This window comes from Anser brachyrhynchus (assembly GCF_964034855.1).
Source record: "Anser brachyrhynchus genome assembly, chromosome: 4".
NCBI classification, from domain to species: domain Eukaryota; kingdom Metazoa; phylum Chordata; class Aves; order Anseriformes; family Anatidae; genus Anser; species Anser brachyrhynchus.
The window spans coordinates 1,745,341-1,762,576 of NC_137698.1; the positions used below are offsets into that span (position 1 = coordinate 1,745,341).

The 17,236-nt window shown below is 36.9% G+C and overlaps 1 protein-coding gene across 2 annotated transcripts in view; it reads right to left on the reverse strand.

Moving 5' to 3' along the window:
* The window catches only part of LOC308194824 (uncharacterized protein), a 128,903-nt gene that overhangs the window by 69,602 nt on the left and 42,065 nt on the right, over window positions 1-17,236 (reverse strand). The window contains exons 18-23 of one of the 2 annotated variants that reach the window (XM_080591277.1): window positions 17,039-17,197; window positions 15,894-15,959; window positions 15,712-15,800; window positions 14,550-14,645; window positions 11,230-11,346; window positions 10,315-10,451 (exon numbers count right to left, since the gene is read on the reverse strand). In XM_080591277.1, coding sequence (XP_080447403.1) covers window positions 10,315-10,357 — 43 coding nt within the window. In that variant the 5' untranslated portion in view covers window positions 10,358-10,451; window positions 11,230-11,346; window positions 14,550-14,645; ... (1 more) ...; window positions 15,894-15,959; window positions 17,039-17,197. The other variant, XM_080591278.1, reaches the window with a different exon arrangement.

Sequence of the window (17,236 nt, forward strand, 5' to 3'; positions counted from 1 at the left end):
TTTTAGAAGCAGAAGAGAAACTTGTCTTTGAAACAGGATTAAATTAAAATAATTAAATAAAACAGCAGAAGGCTAAAAATCCAGCCTAGTGAGTCTATTTACTTATTATGCTCTGTATTTCTACAAATTCACTTCGCAGTCAGGACACATAGGGTTTGAATAATTTTCTGCCATTACATTTTTCATGCTGCTAAAGGTAACATGGTGATGATTTTCAATAAACATAAATCTGCTCATTTCTCCAAAGGTCTATGTACACTCTGAATGCATTTGTGCCATCAGGTTTTCACTGGGGAAATGAAAAAAGTAATAACCCACATTCCTGAAAATCCATGGAGCCAAGCCTGCTATCTCTATGGAACACTATACGACAGATTTAAAAAAAAACAAAACAAAACAAAAACTAACAACAAAAACACTAATGTGTTCTTAAGTACATCCAATACAAATTGGCAAGTACACAAGAGAGGACTTTCTGGGACTGGGGCTTTCTTCTGTCTCTAGTTACCATTCTTCTGAGCATGGTCATATCAGTTTTGCAGGGTACTGTTCTCAGAGAGCTTTTTGGACTTTCTCAGGCCAAAATTTAGAAGATGACTAATAAGTCAAAATGAATCGAAACAATCACAAATAGGTCCTATTGAAGAAGTCAAATGTACATAAGAAGGACTCCTTAATTAGATGCTCTTAATGGATAATTTCTATTCCCCCTCTTTTGAATGTGAATTCTGTGTTTGGGTGTGGGTAGGCTGAGAAGTGTAAATGCATAATAGATCTGCTGAAGCTGGGAGGTACATTTGTAGTGAGGAACAACACTTTTATAAGTTACATACAAATGCTACACTTAAAAATCTAATAAAAGGCCAAACAGATCACTCTCAGCACCAGCACTGCCCATTAATGTGTTAGGACTCCTTCAGAGAGCAAAGCCATGGTACAAAGCACACAGGATGACCATTTTTACGTGAGGCCTCGATGGTACAGTCAGAAATATTTGTTATATTCACTATGAGTGTTTGAAAAAAAAAAAAAACTTTTTCTTGAGCCTTTAGATTATGTGTTTGGAAAGACCAACTTTTCCTTCCAGCTGCAACCCAAAAGAACAACAAAATCATTTCTGAAGAAAAATAACATCTATACAATGGCCTTTTTATTTTGTATATTCTTTCAGGCACTGACAACACCTGCAAGTGAAGCAAGCAGAAATTACCTTTCTGCAGTAAAAATCTGCCTCATTGATCAAAACCGTATTTTCACTTGTTCATATATTGTACACTGTCAGCTTAATACTTTGGTAAATATTCCAATTTAAAAGCATCTGGATACTACAGAAAGGTATATTTAAAAAATGCACACAATGATAAAAGATATTAGTAACACTGAGACATGCTTTTAAGAGCACCCAGGCCCTGTAACACTCCTGGCTTCAGGTGCCATTACTACCTTAGAACAAATTCTCTCTGACATCAGTGAAAGAGGACTTGGCATCCCAATTCTTTAAATAAGATCACTGAACAGCACTGTCACTTTCACTTCACCAGGACCGAACTAGGAGAAAATCCCATACAGAAGAATCTCTTCAGAAAAAGTCAACCCAGAAGTTTGTAAAATATCAGCTGTAACAGCTACAGGCAATATTTATATCAAAGATGATCAATATGTCTATTAAAGATGAGCTGTAAACAAATCAGGATCTTACATTTAATTATATTTAGATCTGCATACCTACATATATAGGGGAAAATGCTTACTCAAAGGCATTTTTTCCTTAACTCCTGTGGAGGCAGGATTCCCCACTGAATGTTTTAATTTTCAGGATATCAAGTGAAAACAAATCACCAGAAATTACATTACTTATTTTCAGCGCAGTTTAAAAATAATTACAGGCAGACCAATAGTCCAAATGACATGCTCACACTAAGAAAAGGCTGAGAAAAATTATGCAAAGCTTTGTAACCTGAAGGGTGAAAAATTAAACATGCATAGGGTGAGGTCTATATCAAATATGAAGCAATCTATATTTTCCATTAAAGCCATTGTGCAATTGGCCATTTTACAAAGGTCTCGATTGAAAACCATGTGAAAATTGATGGTTTTCACTCAGATGATCCTCAGCGCTCAAATAAGAAAGAAGGAGAAAGCAGACTCAGAAAAACAGAACTTGAAAAAAACACTAGTACGAAACCATAGGACATAAAAGAAACAAATTAAACAGCTCTAGAAAACACTATCAATTGGTATGACTAGAGGGAGATTCAACAATGAAGATTTTCATTATAACTTCTGCACTATATTCCTTTTTTTAACATAAACAGCATATCAGATTTGTCAACACTGTTTCAATATGCTGAAAGCCTTATTATCTATTATTTGACATTTGGTATTTCTGTCATTCTTCAGTTTTAATAAAAAGCAATAGAGATTTTTAGTAAAGACTTCCTTTTTACATGGTTGATTTGAAAGCTAATTAGCACATTTACATCTGCGAAAAAAATCCAGCGTCTTTTGAATACCTATTTCTGGGTTCCTTTGTGGTCAGTTTAATTAAATTTGTTGATACAATGCTTGATGAATAAAGGAAGAGAGAAAAAAAAATCTTTAATAGTTTAGGTTAGGTCTGTCAAAGGCAATTAATAGCTAGCATCCATTAAACTAAGGAAGGAATCAGCTGAATCATTTTAAAGGGTGTGGTTTTATTTTTAGTTTTTTAATGTTATCTTTAAAATTGTAATGCTCCATTTAATAGGAATAGTCAGGGGAGAAAAAGGACCTGTCATTATGCAATATGGCTTCTCTTCTTCTCCCCCAAAGGAAGATTCAAAAAAGTTGTTGAGAAGCTCAAAAACAGGAGTTCACAGTTTAAAAGGCTGCTGACAACCTCTTATGGTGCTCTGCTGCAGAAGCTATGATTTCAAGAGCAAGCAAAGTGGCTCATAAATGCTTCTGATAGCCGAAAATTAGGAGACGAAGAGAACACTTCAGAATGTTTAAGTGTGGTACGTATGATTACAGCAATCAAAACGCTATCCCATTTTGCTACAGTTTATCTTGAACAGCAAGGTTAAAAAAAGTAAAAATTAAAAAATCCTGTATGATCCTAAAACGTGCAGTATATATAAGCATTAGAAAAAGTCCTGACAGAAGTGTAAATGGGCAATTGACCCAAAAGGCAACATGGTTTTTATCTTGTTTTGTACTATCAACCAAAGATTCCTGCTGCTTCTCCAGGAGGCATCACCCCTATGGTATGGTCTGAAGTAATTCATTGTCAGATTGGTATTGTGGAATGACACGTTTCTCACAAAATACCTATGCCCAAAAAAGTACCTCATCCTTAATTATAACACTGGGGCCATTGCAAAAATGTTTGCATATATAATTCATTGACCAACAACTTGGTATACATCACTACATAACCTAAAAAAGAGCATGGCAACATTTGCAGTAAGATGTGAATTTGGTCTCACAACCGTGAATATAACCTCTGTTCCAAAGAATAAACATTACCGTGCATTTACATATACTATATAAGTAGTAGTTTTTCTCTTTTGACCACTTGGATGTTTTCTCCTCACCCTGCGCTGACTTCCCATGTAGTTTCAGGGGAGATGTTTGTTCTCTTGATCCTTGCCTGCCAATTGCTCCACAGTCTATGGCCAAGGTTCATACAGAGGGCTCCAGGGTGAAGTCAGCACTAAACACAGTGTCTTCTTGGCTCTCCTCCTCACTGCAGATGCAACATCTCCGAGGATCATCACATAAACCTTCCTATCTTCGCTACCAAGTGCAAAACAGCTCCATAAATACACAGTGACACACACATTAAAAACTCAAATCGAGCCATCCTACCACAAGAAGGTCTACCCTTTCAGCAGAGTACAAGAGAATAAACAACAGATGATAAATGCTAGGTCACGCTCGCCTTTAGCCAACATAACTCCATGCTGCCGCTAAGCACGAATCCTCTCTTTCTTCCGTCAGCTGAATCAGCAAGCTCACCCCAATTCATCAGGAAGCTGCACTACTGCTAATGGACAAAGAAGGGGTTCAACAATATAAAGAGGGAGTGATATATTAAGAAAGAAGAGAAAACACACACAAAAAAAATAGTACTAATAGTAGTACTAAGCACAGGTCAAAAATGCAAATAAACAAAATACATTCATATATCTTTAATCTTAACACTTAGGGAGAAGTTCAGCATGAATATCCACGTCTTGTTTGTTATTCTGTAAATTGAAAGGAAACAAAACTAAAAGTCTTCCAGTAAATAATTAAAAGAAAAACTGTGGACCCAGAAGTGAAATGAAAAAAATGAAATGCAAGTTAAATGAAAATCAGTCCTGTGAGGTTAAGAAGCAACTAAATGTTGTTCTCAACTTCTGCCGGGAACTGAAGGTAAATCAGCATAGGCATGTGAAGCTCTCAACTGAAGGTCTGTACTCCAAAGCACAGAAGTTAATTGGCAGCCAGCTTCTTTGCAATAGATTTAGAGATTCTAAAACCCAAAGGGATCAGCATGATCGACAGATTTGACCTCCATTTAACAGAGGCCAGAAAATGTCACGCAGTAATTCTTACATCAAATCCAAAAAGTTTAGGGCTAAAGTAGAATATATATTTGGCTAAGTATCCAGACCCAGCTTCCAAGATTTAAAGAGATTGAGTGTTCATTGACAGCCTTTTCAAAACTGATCTACCTGCCCTTATTGCTAAGAAGGTTTGCCTAATATCCAAGTTTCAATAGCTCTTTCTTCAACAGTGGTAGCCACAGCCATTCATCCCCAGCTTCTTTTTAAAGAAGTAAAAAATAAATCATGTTTTCAAAAGTATTTTCATAAATAATGCCATCAAATTAAACTAAAAAAAAAGAGAAAAAGAAAACAGGTACTCAACAGTGCCTATAATATGATTTCAGGGTGCTTCTGATTGCAACTGCCTGGGAGAATTGGTGCTAGATTTTACATTAAAATATCCATTAAGCACAGAGTGCATTAATAATTGCTTTAACCACCTTTCATAAAATAACCATCATTGCTATTCTTTGTCTTCTCCTCTGCTTAGACAGTACTCAGGAACGCACTGTTAGTTGTTATTTTGCACAGCAACCATCGCAGTCAAAGGAAAATCATACGTTAGGTAAGCAAGCAGCCCAGCAGGAGTTGCCAAACTCTTCAGATTTCCTGCATTCAGAATCACTCAAATCACTTACTGAACCTGCATTAGGAATAAAACTGCTTTCTTCCATCTTTGCCCTTACAGTGGACCTGCAAAGTTTCTAGCAGCTGCACTGAAGCCACTCAGCTGGAGCCTAAAGTGTACAGCATACAACAGCCCCAGGTGTTCGCTATGCCCATAGTATTGCCTGTGATACAAGAAAACTATTATTTTTTTCTTTTTTAGCTAGGCTTTCAAGGAAGTCCCTGCTGGCTTCTGCCCTGCATGCTGAGCTTCCCATTCCCTGCCAGGCTGATGAGCTCTTGGGCCCAGGTTCTCCCTTGCAATAATCTAATGTTATCAACAGCAGACAGGGAATCAAAATCCTGCACTTGTGTCATCATCAGGAAATCAAGATTCACCGATGTGAAAGTTTAGGAACTTACATTTTCAAAAACATATATGTAGGGTTTATTCATTTCATAGGACTGAATACAAACACAATGCAAAAACAGTGGGGCTTCTTTAATGCCTGAGCAAGCATTCCTACCCAATGAAGTACTCACCAAGCAAATAAAATACCTGCAGCAATTTCAGGAACAGCAGTAATGATGTTTGGGAACTAAATGGAAATTTGCTTATGGCAATACCATAAGCAAGTATCAGCCCTACCACCCACTCCCATCCTTACCAAAGAAAAAAAAATGTCATGGTCATATATGGTCGTATTAGAGAGAGAGTTCTCTGCTGCCTTTCTATTGATTAAAATGCACCCAGGTGCTGATATGTTGTGTGGAGCATAGAGACCAAATGCGTGCCTCTACAGCTGCTAAACTGAGCTTTTGAATTTTTTCTGAATTAAAAAATTTCCTTTTGTAACGACAAAAAAATCTGGACTAACATCAGTACAGGAAAAGAAAACAGAAGGAAAGAACCACTTCTTGCTACTTTACATTTTCTCCTGTCAGAGGGAATATGGTTATTGTAGGAGTTCCTCCAGAGGGAATGGGATCCCCTGAGAGAGTGGTGCTCACCCAGAGGCCACACAGACCCGTGCCCATGGCAGGAGAAGCCATCAGCCCAGATTTTATGGCACAGCTTTTTGTTTGTGGTTTGATGACTTCGGCTGTTATGGCTGCCTATTGCAATTTCTGAAAGTAAGGGAAACGCTTACTTAACTGTAATTCATGCAACTATTTAATTTGAAAGAAAACATAGTTGTGCAAGTACACCAAGTGCATGAATTCAACTATGTTTATTTACACTTAACATATGTTGTACTAAATTATCCATAGTGGACAGGAATAACTGCTACATTCAGGCTACTTATTTACAGTCCATGAAGTAAATATGGTTCCTGAACTAATGGCTCAACATTCAAAAGCCACAGATTATCATTACATAACTACAAACTGATAACTAACCAAATATACTGACTTACAGTAGTGGGAAAAATTCCTGTTTTTCTCATCTATAGGAAGAAGCTCAACATACTAGTAATAGACACAATGAGGATCTAAGTCAGAGGTAGAAGAAAAACCCAGTGTTCTGGGAGAGAAAGCAGTCTGTGCAGCGTAGTCCCAAAATGGGAGCTGCAGAGTGTCTTCTGTGCTCGACTTCATAGAAATGGGTCTTGGGATAGTGAATTGATGCATTGGACCGCTCTGCTGGCTGGTCAGTGTGGGGTCTTAATGAGCAATCAGCAACTTTATTCCAAGAGTATCTTATAGAAAAACGCCATCGGCCAAGCACAGCAGTGGCTGGTCAGCAGCTACTTCCACACTGCCATCATAGCTGCACGTTGGAAACCCTGCCGACACAGTCATTATAGACCCATGCCTGAAGATCTGTTTTTCTCCAGGAGCAAAGGGAAATACCATTTAGTGAGACCTAAGGAATGTCTGTTAACCTGAACTGTACGTTTGTGAACAGTGCCTGCCTGGAATAACAGACTCATGATTTTCAACAATCTGGCAACAATTCTGGGTTACTGTAACAACAAAACAAAACAAAACAAAAACAAAACAAAACAAAAACTTCTGAAGTGAGTAGCAGGATCAGGTCAAGGGGCAAATACCGCCCCTCATGTGTCACTTTGGCTCCAGGAAGACAATGTAATGTATTCGTTTTGGAAGCACCCTGTCTGATGCAAAGGTCTCTGTATTGGCCAAGTCAGTAACAAAAGACCGAGAGAGAAAAAGATGCATGAAAGCAAGTGACCCTACCTCAAGCGAGGAAAAATGTACGTGTGTACTTTCCTATCATCACACAGCAACTATTTCTTACTTTAGGATACTGCATCTCTAAATACTTCCTTCAGAGCCCTTCCTGATGTACTCCTCTAAGTGTCAGTGTGTCTTTGCTCATATACACTATGCCTATGACATGGTATTTCAAATCAATATAATATTCTGCTGTGTTGAACTCAAAATAATTTGAATGTTTTTTATTAATAAATAGAAAACAATAAACCACAAAACTTTCATTTTACTTTTGCACTAGGATGATATTGACTGCAATAATCAGCCTCTTTACTTAAAGCCTATAATGAACTTTGAGTCCTTGAAGCATAAGAATTGAAATATGTAAGAAAAAACAACCATCCAGGACTAGAGGCTTGTAAGACGATGTATTTTTAAAAATCTGTTTGTTTAGAATAGATTTTCTTTTCTCTTTATATTCAGTTTATAATATTCTGATATATTTTATAATATTTTATATTATATATAGTTATATATATGTTATATATATAGTTATATATATATTGTATATATATATAGTTATATACTGATATAGCTTATAATATTCGGATATATTTTCTTCATAAGTGGTCACAAATCAATCTAGACTACCAATACCACTACCAGGACCACTGAAGTACTTACTCTAACATCCCTCTCTTATTTCTCCAGTTTCCAGAGTTTTGCCCTTATCTGCAGAGAGATGTATTACTCCTGCATTATACAATGCAGATAAAATACAGAAAAGTGACTGATGTGTTTTAAGGTAGGCAGCCAATGAATCCTACAGTAACCTAAGGAGCTACACACCGATATGTGAAATTAAGTATAAACAATTTTTTTTCCTTGCTGAAAGCTGATATGTTATGAGCAGTTGTTTCTCTCCGTTAGACATGACTCTTTCTACTCCCCAGTTCAGAAGAAAAAATATTTAAATGGCAATAGCAGTAAATGTCAAACAAATGAGGAATAATGAATATTTCTTACTGCCTGCATACTTACACAGGTAAAAACGCTTCATAAATATTTGTGTAAATTGAAGCATATATGCTTGAAATTTTGCAATTAAAAAAAAAAGAGAGAGAGAAGTGGCAACACTGTTGAACCAAACAGTTCTTAAAATAACTGCTTTCAAAAGACTTTTGGAAATGTCACTGAAAGTTTTACTCATATTCTCTGCCAATGGTACTGACACTACCAATTGAACACAAGGAGAAAAATAACCGCTTCACACCTTTGACTGAGTCTAATATTTTCTATAGGAGAAACCAAAGCTGCATGACTATGGCTTATTTATGCAGCCATCCAATAAGACTCCTTTTGACAATTATTATTAATAACCCCACAAAAATTAGAATTATGCCTCACCAAAATTCCTCTGTGTATGCGGCAGCTATATTGAGTCCAAAAATTTCAGTAAGTGAGGAGCCTGGAGAAAGAAAAGGAAGGAAAAAAAAAGACTTTGTAACATGGACAATTTTGTATTCCATCTTCTTTTCACCTGAGGTAGGCAGTAAAGGAGTACAGTTGTCTGAAACTCCTCCATGGCCCAAAGCAAAGCATTTGGGCCTCTGCACCTAAGGAGCGCTGTGACACTGGTGCCTGTCTTGTGGGGAGCTGCAGGTCTGGACTGTGCTGGCATGAGGAGTGACTGCACTCTCAGGCCTATTGGTGCTAGCAGTTGTCTTTTGCAAATAACTAACCTGAGTTGACCAAAACCCTTCAAAAACGAGGAAATAAAAAATAAGTACAAACCGTGTCTTCCCTCCTCCTGTTCCTTCTTTCAGTTAAAATAAACCACTGCTGAAGAAGTTTGAAGTTCTTATAAACAAAAAGTGTTCTGAGGAAAACATAAATGAACTTAAAACTTAAATTTTGGCAGGGTGAAGTTGCCCCCAAAATGTTAGTGTATTTGTCCGAACAGCTTTCCAGCACAGCTTGAAAAATCACACTTGAAAAAAATAAACACAACATATTACCCCCTCTGAAGATTTAAAGTTGACAAAAAATGCTTTTTCCTCTGAAAGAAGCAAAGCAAACTGAAGGCCTATGCACAGAAAATTCTTGATCAACTCTGTTTAATAGAAAGTCTGGGAGATGTTAAACCACTGCTGTGTAGCTACAGAGATTGTACCCAGGACCTTTCACACAGACCTAACGACCCAAATATTCAAGTCTTTTCAGCATAATTCCTGGAATGACAGGAAAAAGATCACAGAACTCTTGGCACCTGTATCATGAGGAAATATTTCAAGACCATTGAACAATAATTAAATGAACATAGCAGCCGCTCAGGGGATTGGGATCCCCTCTGTGCAGGCCACCAGCATATGGTCAAACCCCACTGCATGGGCTGTTATATAAAAGTATATAAAATCTACTTTTATGGTATGATCAATATTATTTTTCCTCTCTTGTATGCTCCTTTTCTTTGTAAGTGCTTTCCAGTACAGTTTTCTTACAAATATAACCATGTTTTACAAATATAACCATGTTACTGACTCTTTCTTTTATTCTAATAAAGCTGTCTTGGCCTAGTTCAGTTTATGCAAGACATCTATCCAGCTAAAGCTGTCTCTCTAATCCCAGCAAGTATTTTATCTCACTGATTATTTTCTCAATACACACTGTAATTTTCACAAGGCACAGAGATGCAGTAATACAAGATTCTGTTATGTCTCCTTCCCTCAAAAACATTAAATTTGGTCCTTCCTTTTGATACTCTCTCAGTCGATGAAACAGGAATCAAAAATTCATTTAACTCTCTCTTAACTTGCTCTCTCCCTCCTCCACGAGGAAGCATACAGCATGTGGTATGCTTGCTAGCCTTTGGACTTTATAAAGTCAAAAGCCTTCAGGCTCAACAGAAATCTGGATGAAGCAAGAAACCGCGGCTGCGATTCTCTGAGGCAGTTACCTGTGCGGCCACTTCTGCTGTAGGGACAAAGCATTTTTCCCATCCTGATTTTGCCTTCAAGGTCTCCCCCTGGTTTTCTTGTCCTCAGAAGTTCACCCTCTCAGGACACTAGGAGCTTTTGCTCATGCTTCTGTTCCCTGTTTAAAGAGAGTTTTCTGAATTTCTCTGCCAAAAACAACAAAAAAAAGGCCAACTTTTCCGATGTGATAAGGAATAGAAGCATAGCTAGATGGGACAACTTTCTGGCTAGAACCATCCAAATCTCCTCTCATTATATCCATAGCAATTTCTAGCATTTTTCTGACTACCCTTACCCAACACCTGCAGGCAGAAAAGTCCACGTTTCCAACCCATTTTAACTGAAAACAGAACAAAAAGAATAAACAAGTGGGGAAGGAAGCTTTCAAAATACCGTCTTCTGTCATTTCCTCATTGTAAAACAGTGGCAGTGTGTGTGCAATTGCAAGAAAATCTTCATTTTAGAAATTACCATGCTCACTCAGTTCTGCAGAATACCAAGAGCTTCTCAGTTTGCACATTAAAAAGTAGCATTTGCTGTATTGCCCTCTGGATTTCGAATTTCAGTTTTTTGGAGCAGCTCAGTTACAAGCTAACTTTGTGTCTGTCTATCACAAAAGTTTCTCTTGGCTGCAGACGAAGTACAGTGAGCAGCAGTGTTTTTCATTTTCTGCTTTAGCAACTTCTACAGTTTTAGTAGTTTTTAAAAAGTTGTTTTTGCATTTTTCTTTTCGTTTTAGCAGTGAAAATTACTTTTTATCTCCTGACTGTGTACTGTTTGACCTACTGACCTCATTAGTTTAATGGAGCAAGGCCTCAAATATGAAGTTAACAGGCATTTAGATGAAGTTTTTTGGTCCGTAGGCTACAAGCTGACAAATTCTAAGTAAAACATACCTTTTTAAAAAAATAATTACTTCTTTGATTCAGTTTTCTTCCAGGGCTCTCTGAAAGATCTCTTTTGAACCTCTTCATGGTTTTGTACGGCTCTTTAAGGTATGTCTACAGAATGAGCTGTAGTTTATAGGTAAAGAAATTATAAGAAAAAATACATATATATACATAGATGATTCTGTGATAGTGCATGAACATTTCCTAGAAAGGACTTTTCAGAATATCAACATATTTTCACTGAAGTAGATCACCCAGCATCAGCAGTGGAAGAATTTTGCTAGAGAAACTATATCAGAAGAATAACACCTAATCACCAACACTAAACAATTATATTCATTGCCAACCCATAGGACTGGTTTAAACAACAAGGCATATCGAGCAAATTCACAACTCCATGGAGCCAAATCAGAAATCATGACTTTACCTTTATGCAGTCTCACCTCTGAATATGCAAATTTATTTTTATTTTTTTAAATATAATTCTCAGAAATTCAGGGGATTTGTGTTTTATCCAGACTGATTAGCATTTAGTATTTGACTGTCCTAAGAACTACCTCAGTCATATAACCATTCAGTGTTGCTGCACCTTCTCATGGCTGTAGACCTGGAGGACACTGAGAAAATGTTTCTGTGCATATAATTTCATAGCAAATACATAACCTTCTACATTATCTCAACTTGAGGTGGAAATACCAGTGAGTCAGCATTTTCTTAATTAACTCTGTTTTAATCCTGGTATCACACTGATACTTGAGGAAGGGAAATCTTTTGCACTGACTTCAGCAGCAGCAGGAGAACTGGAGTACCTATGGGTGATTTTAAGGAAATTGAGAGATACTGACTGCAATTTTTCAAGTAAAGAATTAAGGTCTCCTTTCTCCTTTTAAAAACAAGTATTAGAGATTAGTATTCTTTTCTTTTTTTCAAAATCATAAAGCTTTTTACAATGAAATTTAATGAAGTAGGCTCATTTCCTACCATTTCCCACTATTTCCTGTAATACATTTTAATAAAAGAAAATATAAGCTAATAAAGTTGCTCATGTAAGCATTCAGGATTTAAGGAATTATTTAAACAATGAATGCATGAAGTTATTAACTTTCTTGGGGAACTAAAAACATGATGAATCAAAACCAGCAGACATTTCAAGTTTGAAGGACTGATTCTGTACATGCAACTGAAACATAATGAAAACAACATACAATTGCAATGCATCTACAGAAAATTTGACCAGATTTCTAGGCAATTAAAACACCTTTTTAACAGCTCTTTTTTTTTGGTAAAATCATACACCAGTTACATCCTGGTAACAGCACTGACTCAGCAAGATTATATTCTACTACTTATCTTCAAGTAAAGGAACAGTCTAGTGAAATTTGAGATTTTTATGTTTTATTCCTTTGCAATATTCTGCTGAACTGGGGACATTAATAGGAATAGTATGGATAAAGTAAAATTTTGGTCATGCATGGCATATTCCATAAAAGCAATAGCAAGAAGAAAAAAAAAAAGGGAAAAAAAATGATACCAGACTAATCTGCGTACCAGTTATCTGCCTGTGTCAGGTATTTAACAGTAAATTTTATAATAGTAAAGGCTTAGAAAGTTTAGAACATGTTTTATCTGAGAAAGGTCACAAGAAGGTTCTTTGTTTAAAGCAGCTGGAGTCCTGGTACCATGACATTAAATATAACATTGAAAGGATAAAACAATTACCATATATTCTAAAAATAAAAATAATAAAAGAAAAAGAAACAGCAGAAATTAGGACAGTGAGAGGTATTTTTTTGAAAACTCTGAAGTTCCCTACTACTTAAGGTAGCCCTTCCTGGTGCCTTTTCATGTGTCATAGATTTTATGCGTCCCCATCAACTCGTTTTCCATCACTATCATGCTTATCTTATTACTGCCAATCCGTCATCATCAATTAGGAACTCAAGAGATCTTCAGGTTCCCTTGAAGTGGTCACTTGGCCATTAGGTATCAAAACATCATTACCAAACCACCTTTCCATTTTATATACATCTATTCATTTATGTATATTACCACCTACCAGATTTAATTTAATTTTATTTTTTTAAGACTTTACTAATCTGTTCAACTACTGAGTCATCCAGACATTCATGAATATAACATGTTCATTATAGTGTCGGTGCTATCATAAGTTGTCTGTGTACTACCTATACAAGACCACACGCAGGTACCATCTGCTTAGAGTTGACTAAAAGTTCCTATGCAACTGGCTATTAAACAGCATGGTAAAAACTGTGCAACTGCTCAATAGTATTGTATTTAACAACACTTCATTTGCAGCTGCTTAGTAACTGAAATGTAAATACTTGAGGTTTAAAATAAAGTTCATATCTACCTCAGAAGTGCTGGGCCCAATTGGGAAATCTGACTGGGCATGTTCTCTTTAAAAGTCTTATGAAGTTGCATCTTTTTTATTCTTATTTGCCATTGTAAATTTAAGATAAAGCAATAACTGTAGTGATTATTTATTGTTACCTTAAGTTTGGCAGGAGCAGAGAAAAGCAGATCAAAACTGCAGAGCTTTAGTCATAGTTAATGTGCAGAAAATGGTTAGAAAATTGTGTTCACTTTTTCTGAACATTTTCACAAACATTTTCATACATTATTTTTTCTATTTTGCCTCTTGATGAAAGATCTTTCTGAATAACTAATTTCAAAAATTTTTCAACCCATTCTACTGAATAAAAGACAGATGTGCCCAAACAGCAGAAAACCTGGGCATCATCTAGAGTTTAATGAGTGCCTTTCTGTTCTTAACGCTTGTGAAAGCTCTATTAGGGACTGACAGAAATTATTATTTTGAATGAGCCCTAAGTTCCCACCACTGTTGTGCCCTCTCTCTGACAGCACCCTAGAACATATGCTTAAAAGGATGCAGGATTAGGGCTCAGTGAAGAAGTTACCTTCTTCCTCCCAGCAGTGCTGCTGTCATTGTATTTCTCTGCTAACAGCAGGAAGAGCTGCCACCACAAAGCACCCATGATTATAGTCACTTTCTAAAATGGCAATTTCCTTATCAAGAAATAACTCCCTCTCTCTATAGAAAAACCCTTTATTATTGCTCAGTAACAAAACTGTGTTCAGAAAAGATTACCCAAACACATTAGGAGACTGTCGTTAAAGGAACCTACGCGCTACTTTTGGTCCACCTACTCTGCTAGCAGTAACTAATATTGTACTCTTCTGAAGTAGGTCACCAAAATCAACCAAACAAACAACAACAACAAGACAAGGAAAAAATTGTCACAAAGAAAAAAGAAAATTTCTCAGCTGATCATTGTATCCCTCACCTGCCTGCTGAGACTTTTTTGCCAGTTTTAATGCGGGCACAAAAGGCAGGCTTGAAGCAGAAATGTTTTTTTCAGAAGGAGGTTTACACAGGAGACCTGAATGCAGTGGGGAAAAGCCAAAATGCATACAAAAATACAAGTCTGTTACATGCAGGTTGTATATTGACTCTCTTTTTTTTTTTTTAAATGTGTTTTCTTTCTGCTTCTCCGTTGTCCATAAAATAATTTGTTTCCTTAATTCTTCCTCTGTCTCACATAGCACTTTCCATCCTTTAAGACAACAGCTTTATTTGTTTTCATATGCTTTCACCTGGCTGTCTTCTCACTTTCTCCCCATCCCTGTTCCTTTTCTCTACCCTTGCTGCAATTCACTTCTCTTCCTTGTCCCTCACATCAGCATTGTCTTCTGTCTGCTTATACCTCTGGTTCTAATTTTAAATACTTTTTTTCCTGTCTAATCTTTAAAATCTTCCTTTTTACTTATTCTTTCCTCTATGTATATCTCTCTTAAATTATCGTATATAAGACACCTTCACCTGCTGGGAACCAAGAGCTTTAAATCAAGTAGTCACAGTACAGGAAAAGGCAGAAGGAGCAGGTGGAGCTGAACATTTACTTGCAGACCCTGAGACTGGTTTTATCTCAGATAAAAGGGAAGATATCGTTCACTCTTGTGCCTCCTTCATCACTGTTGGCCTCATTACTGTCAGAAACATGATAAGATAGTTGCACACAAGACCTGAAATGAGCATACCAAATAATTTGCCCATTCCATGGGTCATTACATTTAGCAAATAATCTAATTTCCATATGCTTGTGTTTGTCTTGTAATGGCAACGGATTTTTTATGAATCAAACATTTTTCATGTATTCTATTAAGACATTTTCCCATTTTTTTGTACAGCCCTGTGACAATGGTGATAGAGCAGTAAAGTCATAAAGTGGTGCTTTTCTGTAGGAAATCCAGCATAGCTTATTTTCTAGTGATAGTTGCTAAGTGACTCTGCTTAATGGAAAATTGTCACCTCAAAATGTATAACGGTAGGAGGGTAAGTATTCGGATTGCTATTCCTTGAGCGAAGTGCAACAAGAAAGCTCAAGGATCCAGACTGTTATCAATCACCTTAGTTAAATACAAGAAATATCATACACACGTACAAACCTGAGGCTTCGTTCATTTCATTACAGCCCTGTTGCACAGAATTTGTCTTCCGTTTGAATTCACGGGCATATCAGGACCTAACAAATCCTCTGATAAGAGTTCAAAAAAACAAATTCAATAAACATAAGAGATACAACAGTAATCCTTCAGCACACCAAAAACTGGAAATGAAAAATGCATACCTTCATAAAGAACATGAGATGCTGAGAGTACACGTTGCTAAGTTATGAAATAGAAACCACTGGTACCTGGAATGAAAATAAATATGTTGCTAGGAAAGTCTGATATAAATAAAATAAAATAAAAAATAAAAATAAAATAAATCCCTTTAATAATGAATCCAGAACTGTACATTTCAACACTAATAGTAACCATGTCCCGGTACCTCCCAGCAAATATTTCAAGCATAATTTACTTCTTAGCAGTAATTGAGCTCAGGGCAGTGCACCTTACACATTGCCATTACTGAGATTCCCTGTGGTTTACAGCTAGCTAAAGGTAATCTTTTCTTTAGCTCATAAAACAACTGCTAACGGCCTGGGGTTAGGAAGCAACCTTCCTTATGGGTAAATTTTTCCAAGTTGTCCACTGTGAGCTTAATTAAAACAGAATGGTGACCGCCATGTTAACCACAAATAAGTCAGTCAAGTCCTAAAACAAAGCCATTTCATTCTTTCATTTCCTAATTTCATTTTTATTCTGATAAATCTGTCCAGCAGAGTGAATGATACATGTAGGCTTACACCAAATCTATAACTGGTACACCAAAGCTGTAATTCTCCTTGAGGAAGGTGACAGCATCACAAAACAACCTGCTGATGCAGACAGGCCTGGCAGGATATCACAGCCACAAAACGGAGCTGTTGCCTTAGTGCAAGCACCTGGAAACTTGGTGGTGGAAAGGAGTAAGAATGCTGGACTTACAATAGGAATCAGACAGGAACATTTGTCTGCTCATTCACAGGGCAGTGTGCCTAAACAGTCCAAACAGCCAGCCTCTTTTCACCTCTGCTTGCTTTTTCTAGTGACTTTTTGCTTTACTATTTAGTACCTTGCTGCTATTTCTGACCTTTTTTGCTTTTAATCTTTTACCCTGAAGCCTGATAGCTTGATTCTATCAAACATTTCCAGCCCAAACACTGTGAACTTTTCATGCTCTTTTTATCTTACCTTGATCTCTGATGTCTCTTCCAAAGCAAATGTAATGAGAGAATAACACAGAAATAAAGATAATCTTAAATAAATCAGTAAAAGGCTTTCTTAGTAACCTCATCACAGAACTGCATGCACCTCAAAGCTCTGTAACCATCACCTTCCAGTCACTTACAACTCACACCAACAGACAGCACCAGGATGTAGTCAGGATCCGGCACACTGGGAAATGTCAGGGACAGCCTTCCCAAAACTCTCAGTTTCAGTCCGGACAGACCAAGCTTCAGAAGTGTTAATGTGCACCCACATAGCATGGTGCTGCATCGCCTGTTAGCTGCTCTAGAGCAGGAACCCAAAAAAGTATGTTTCTGTT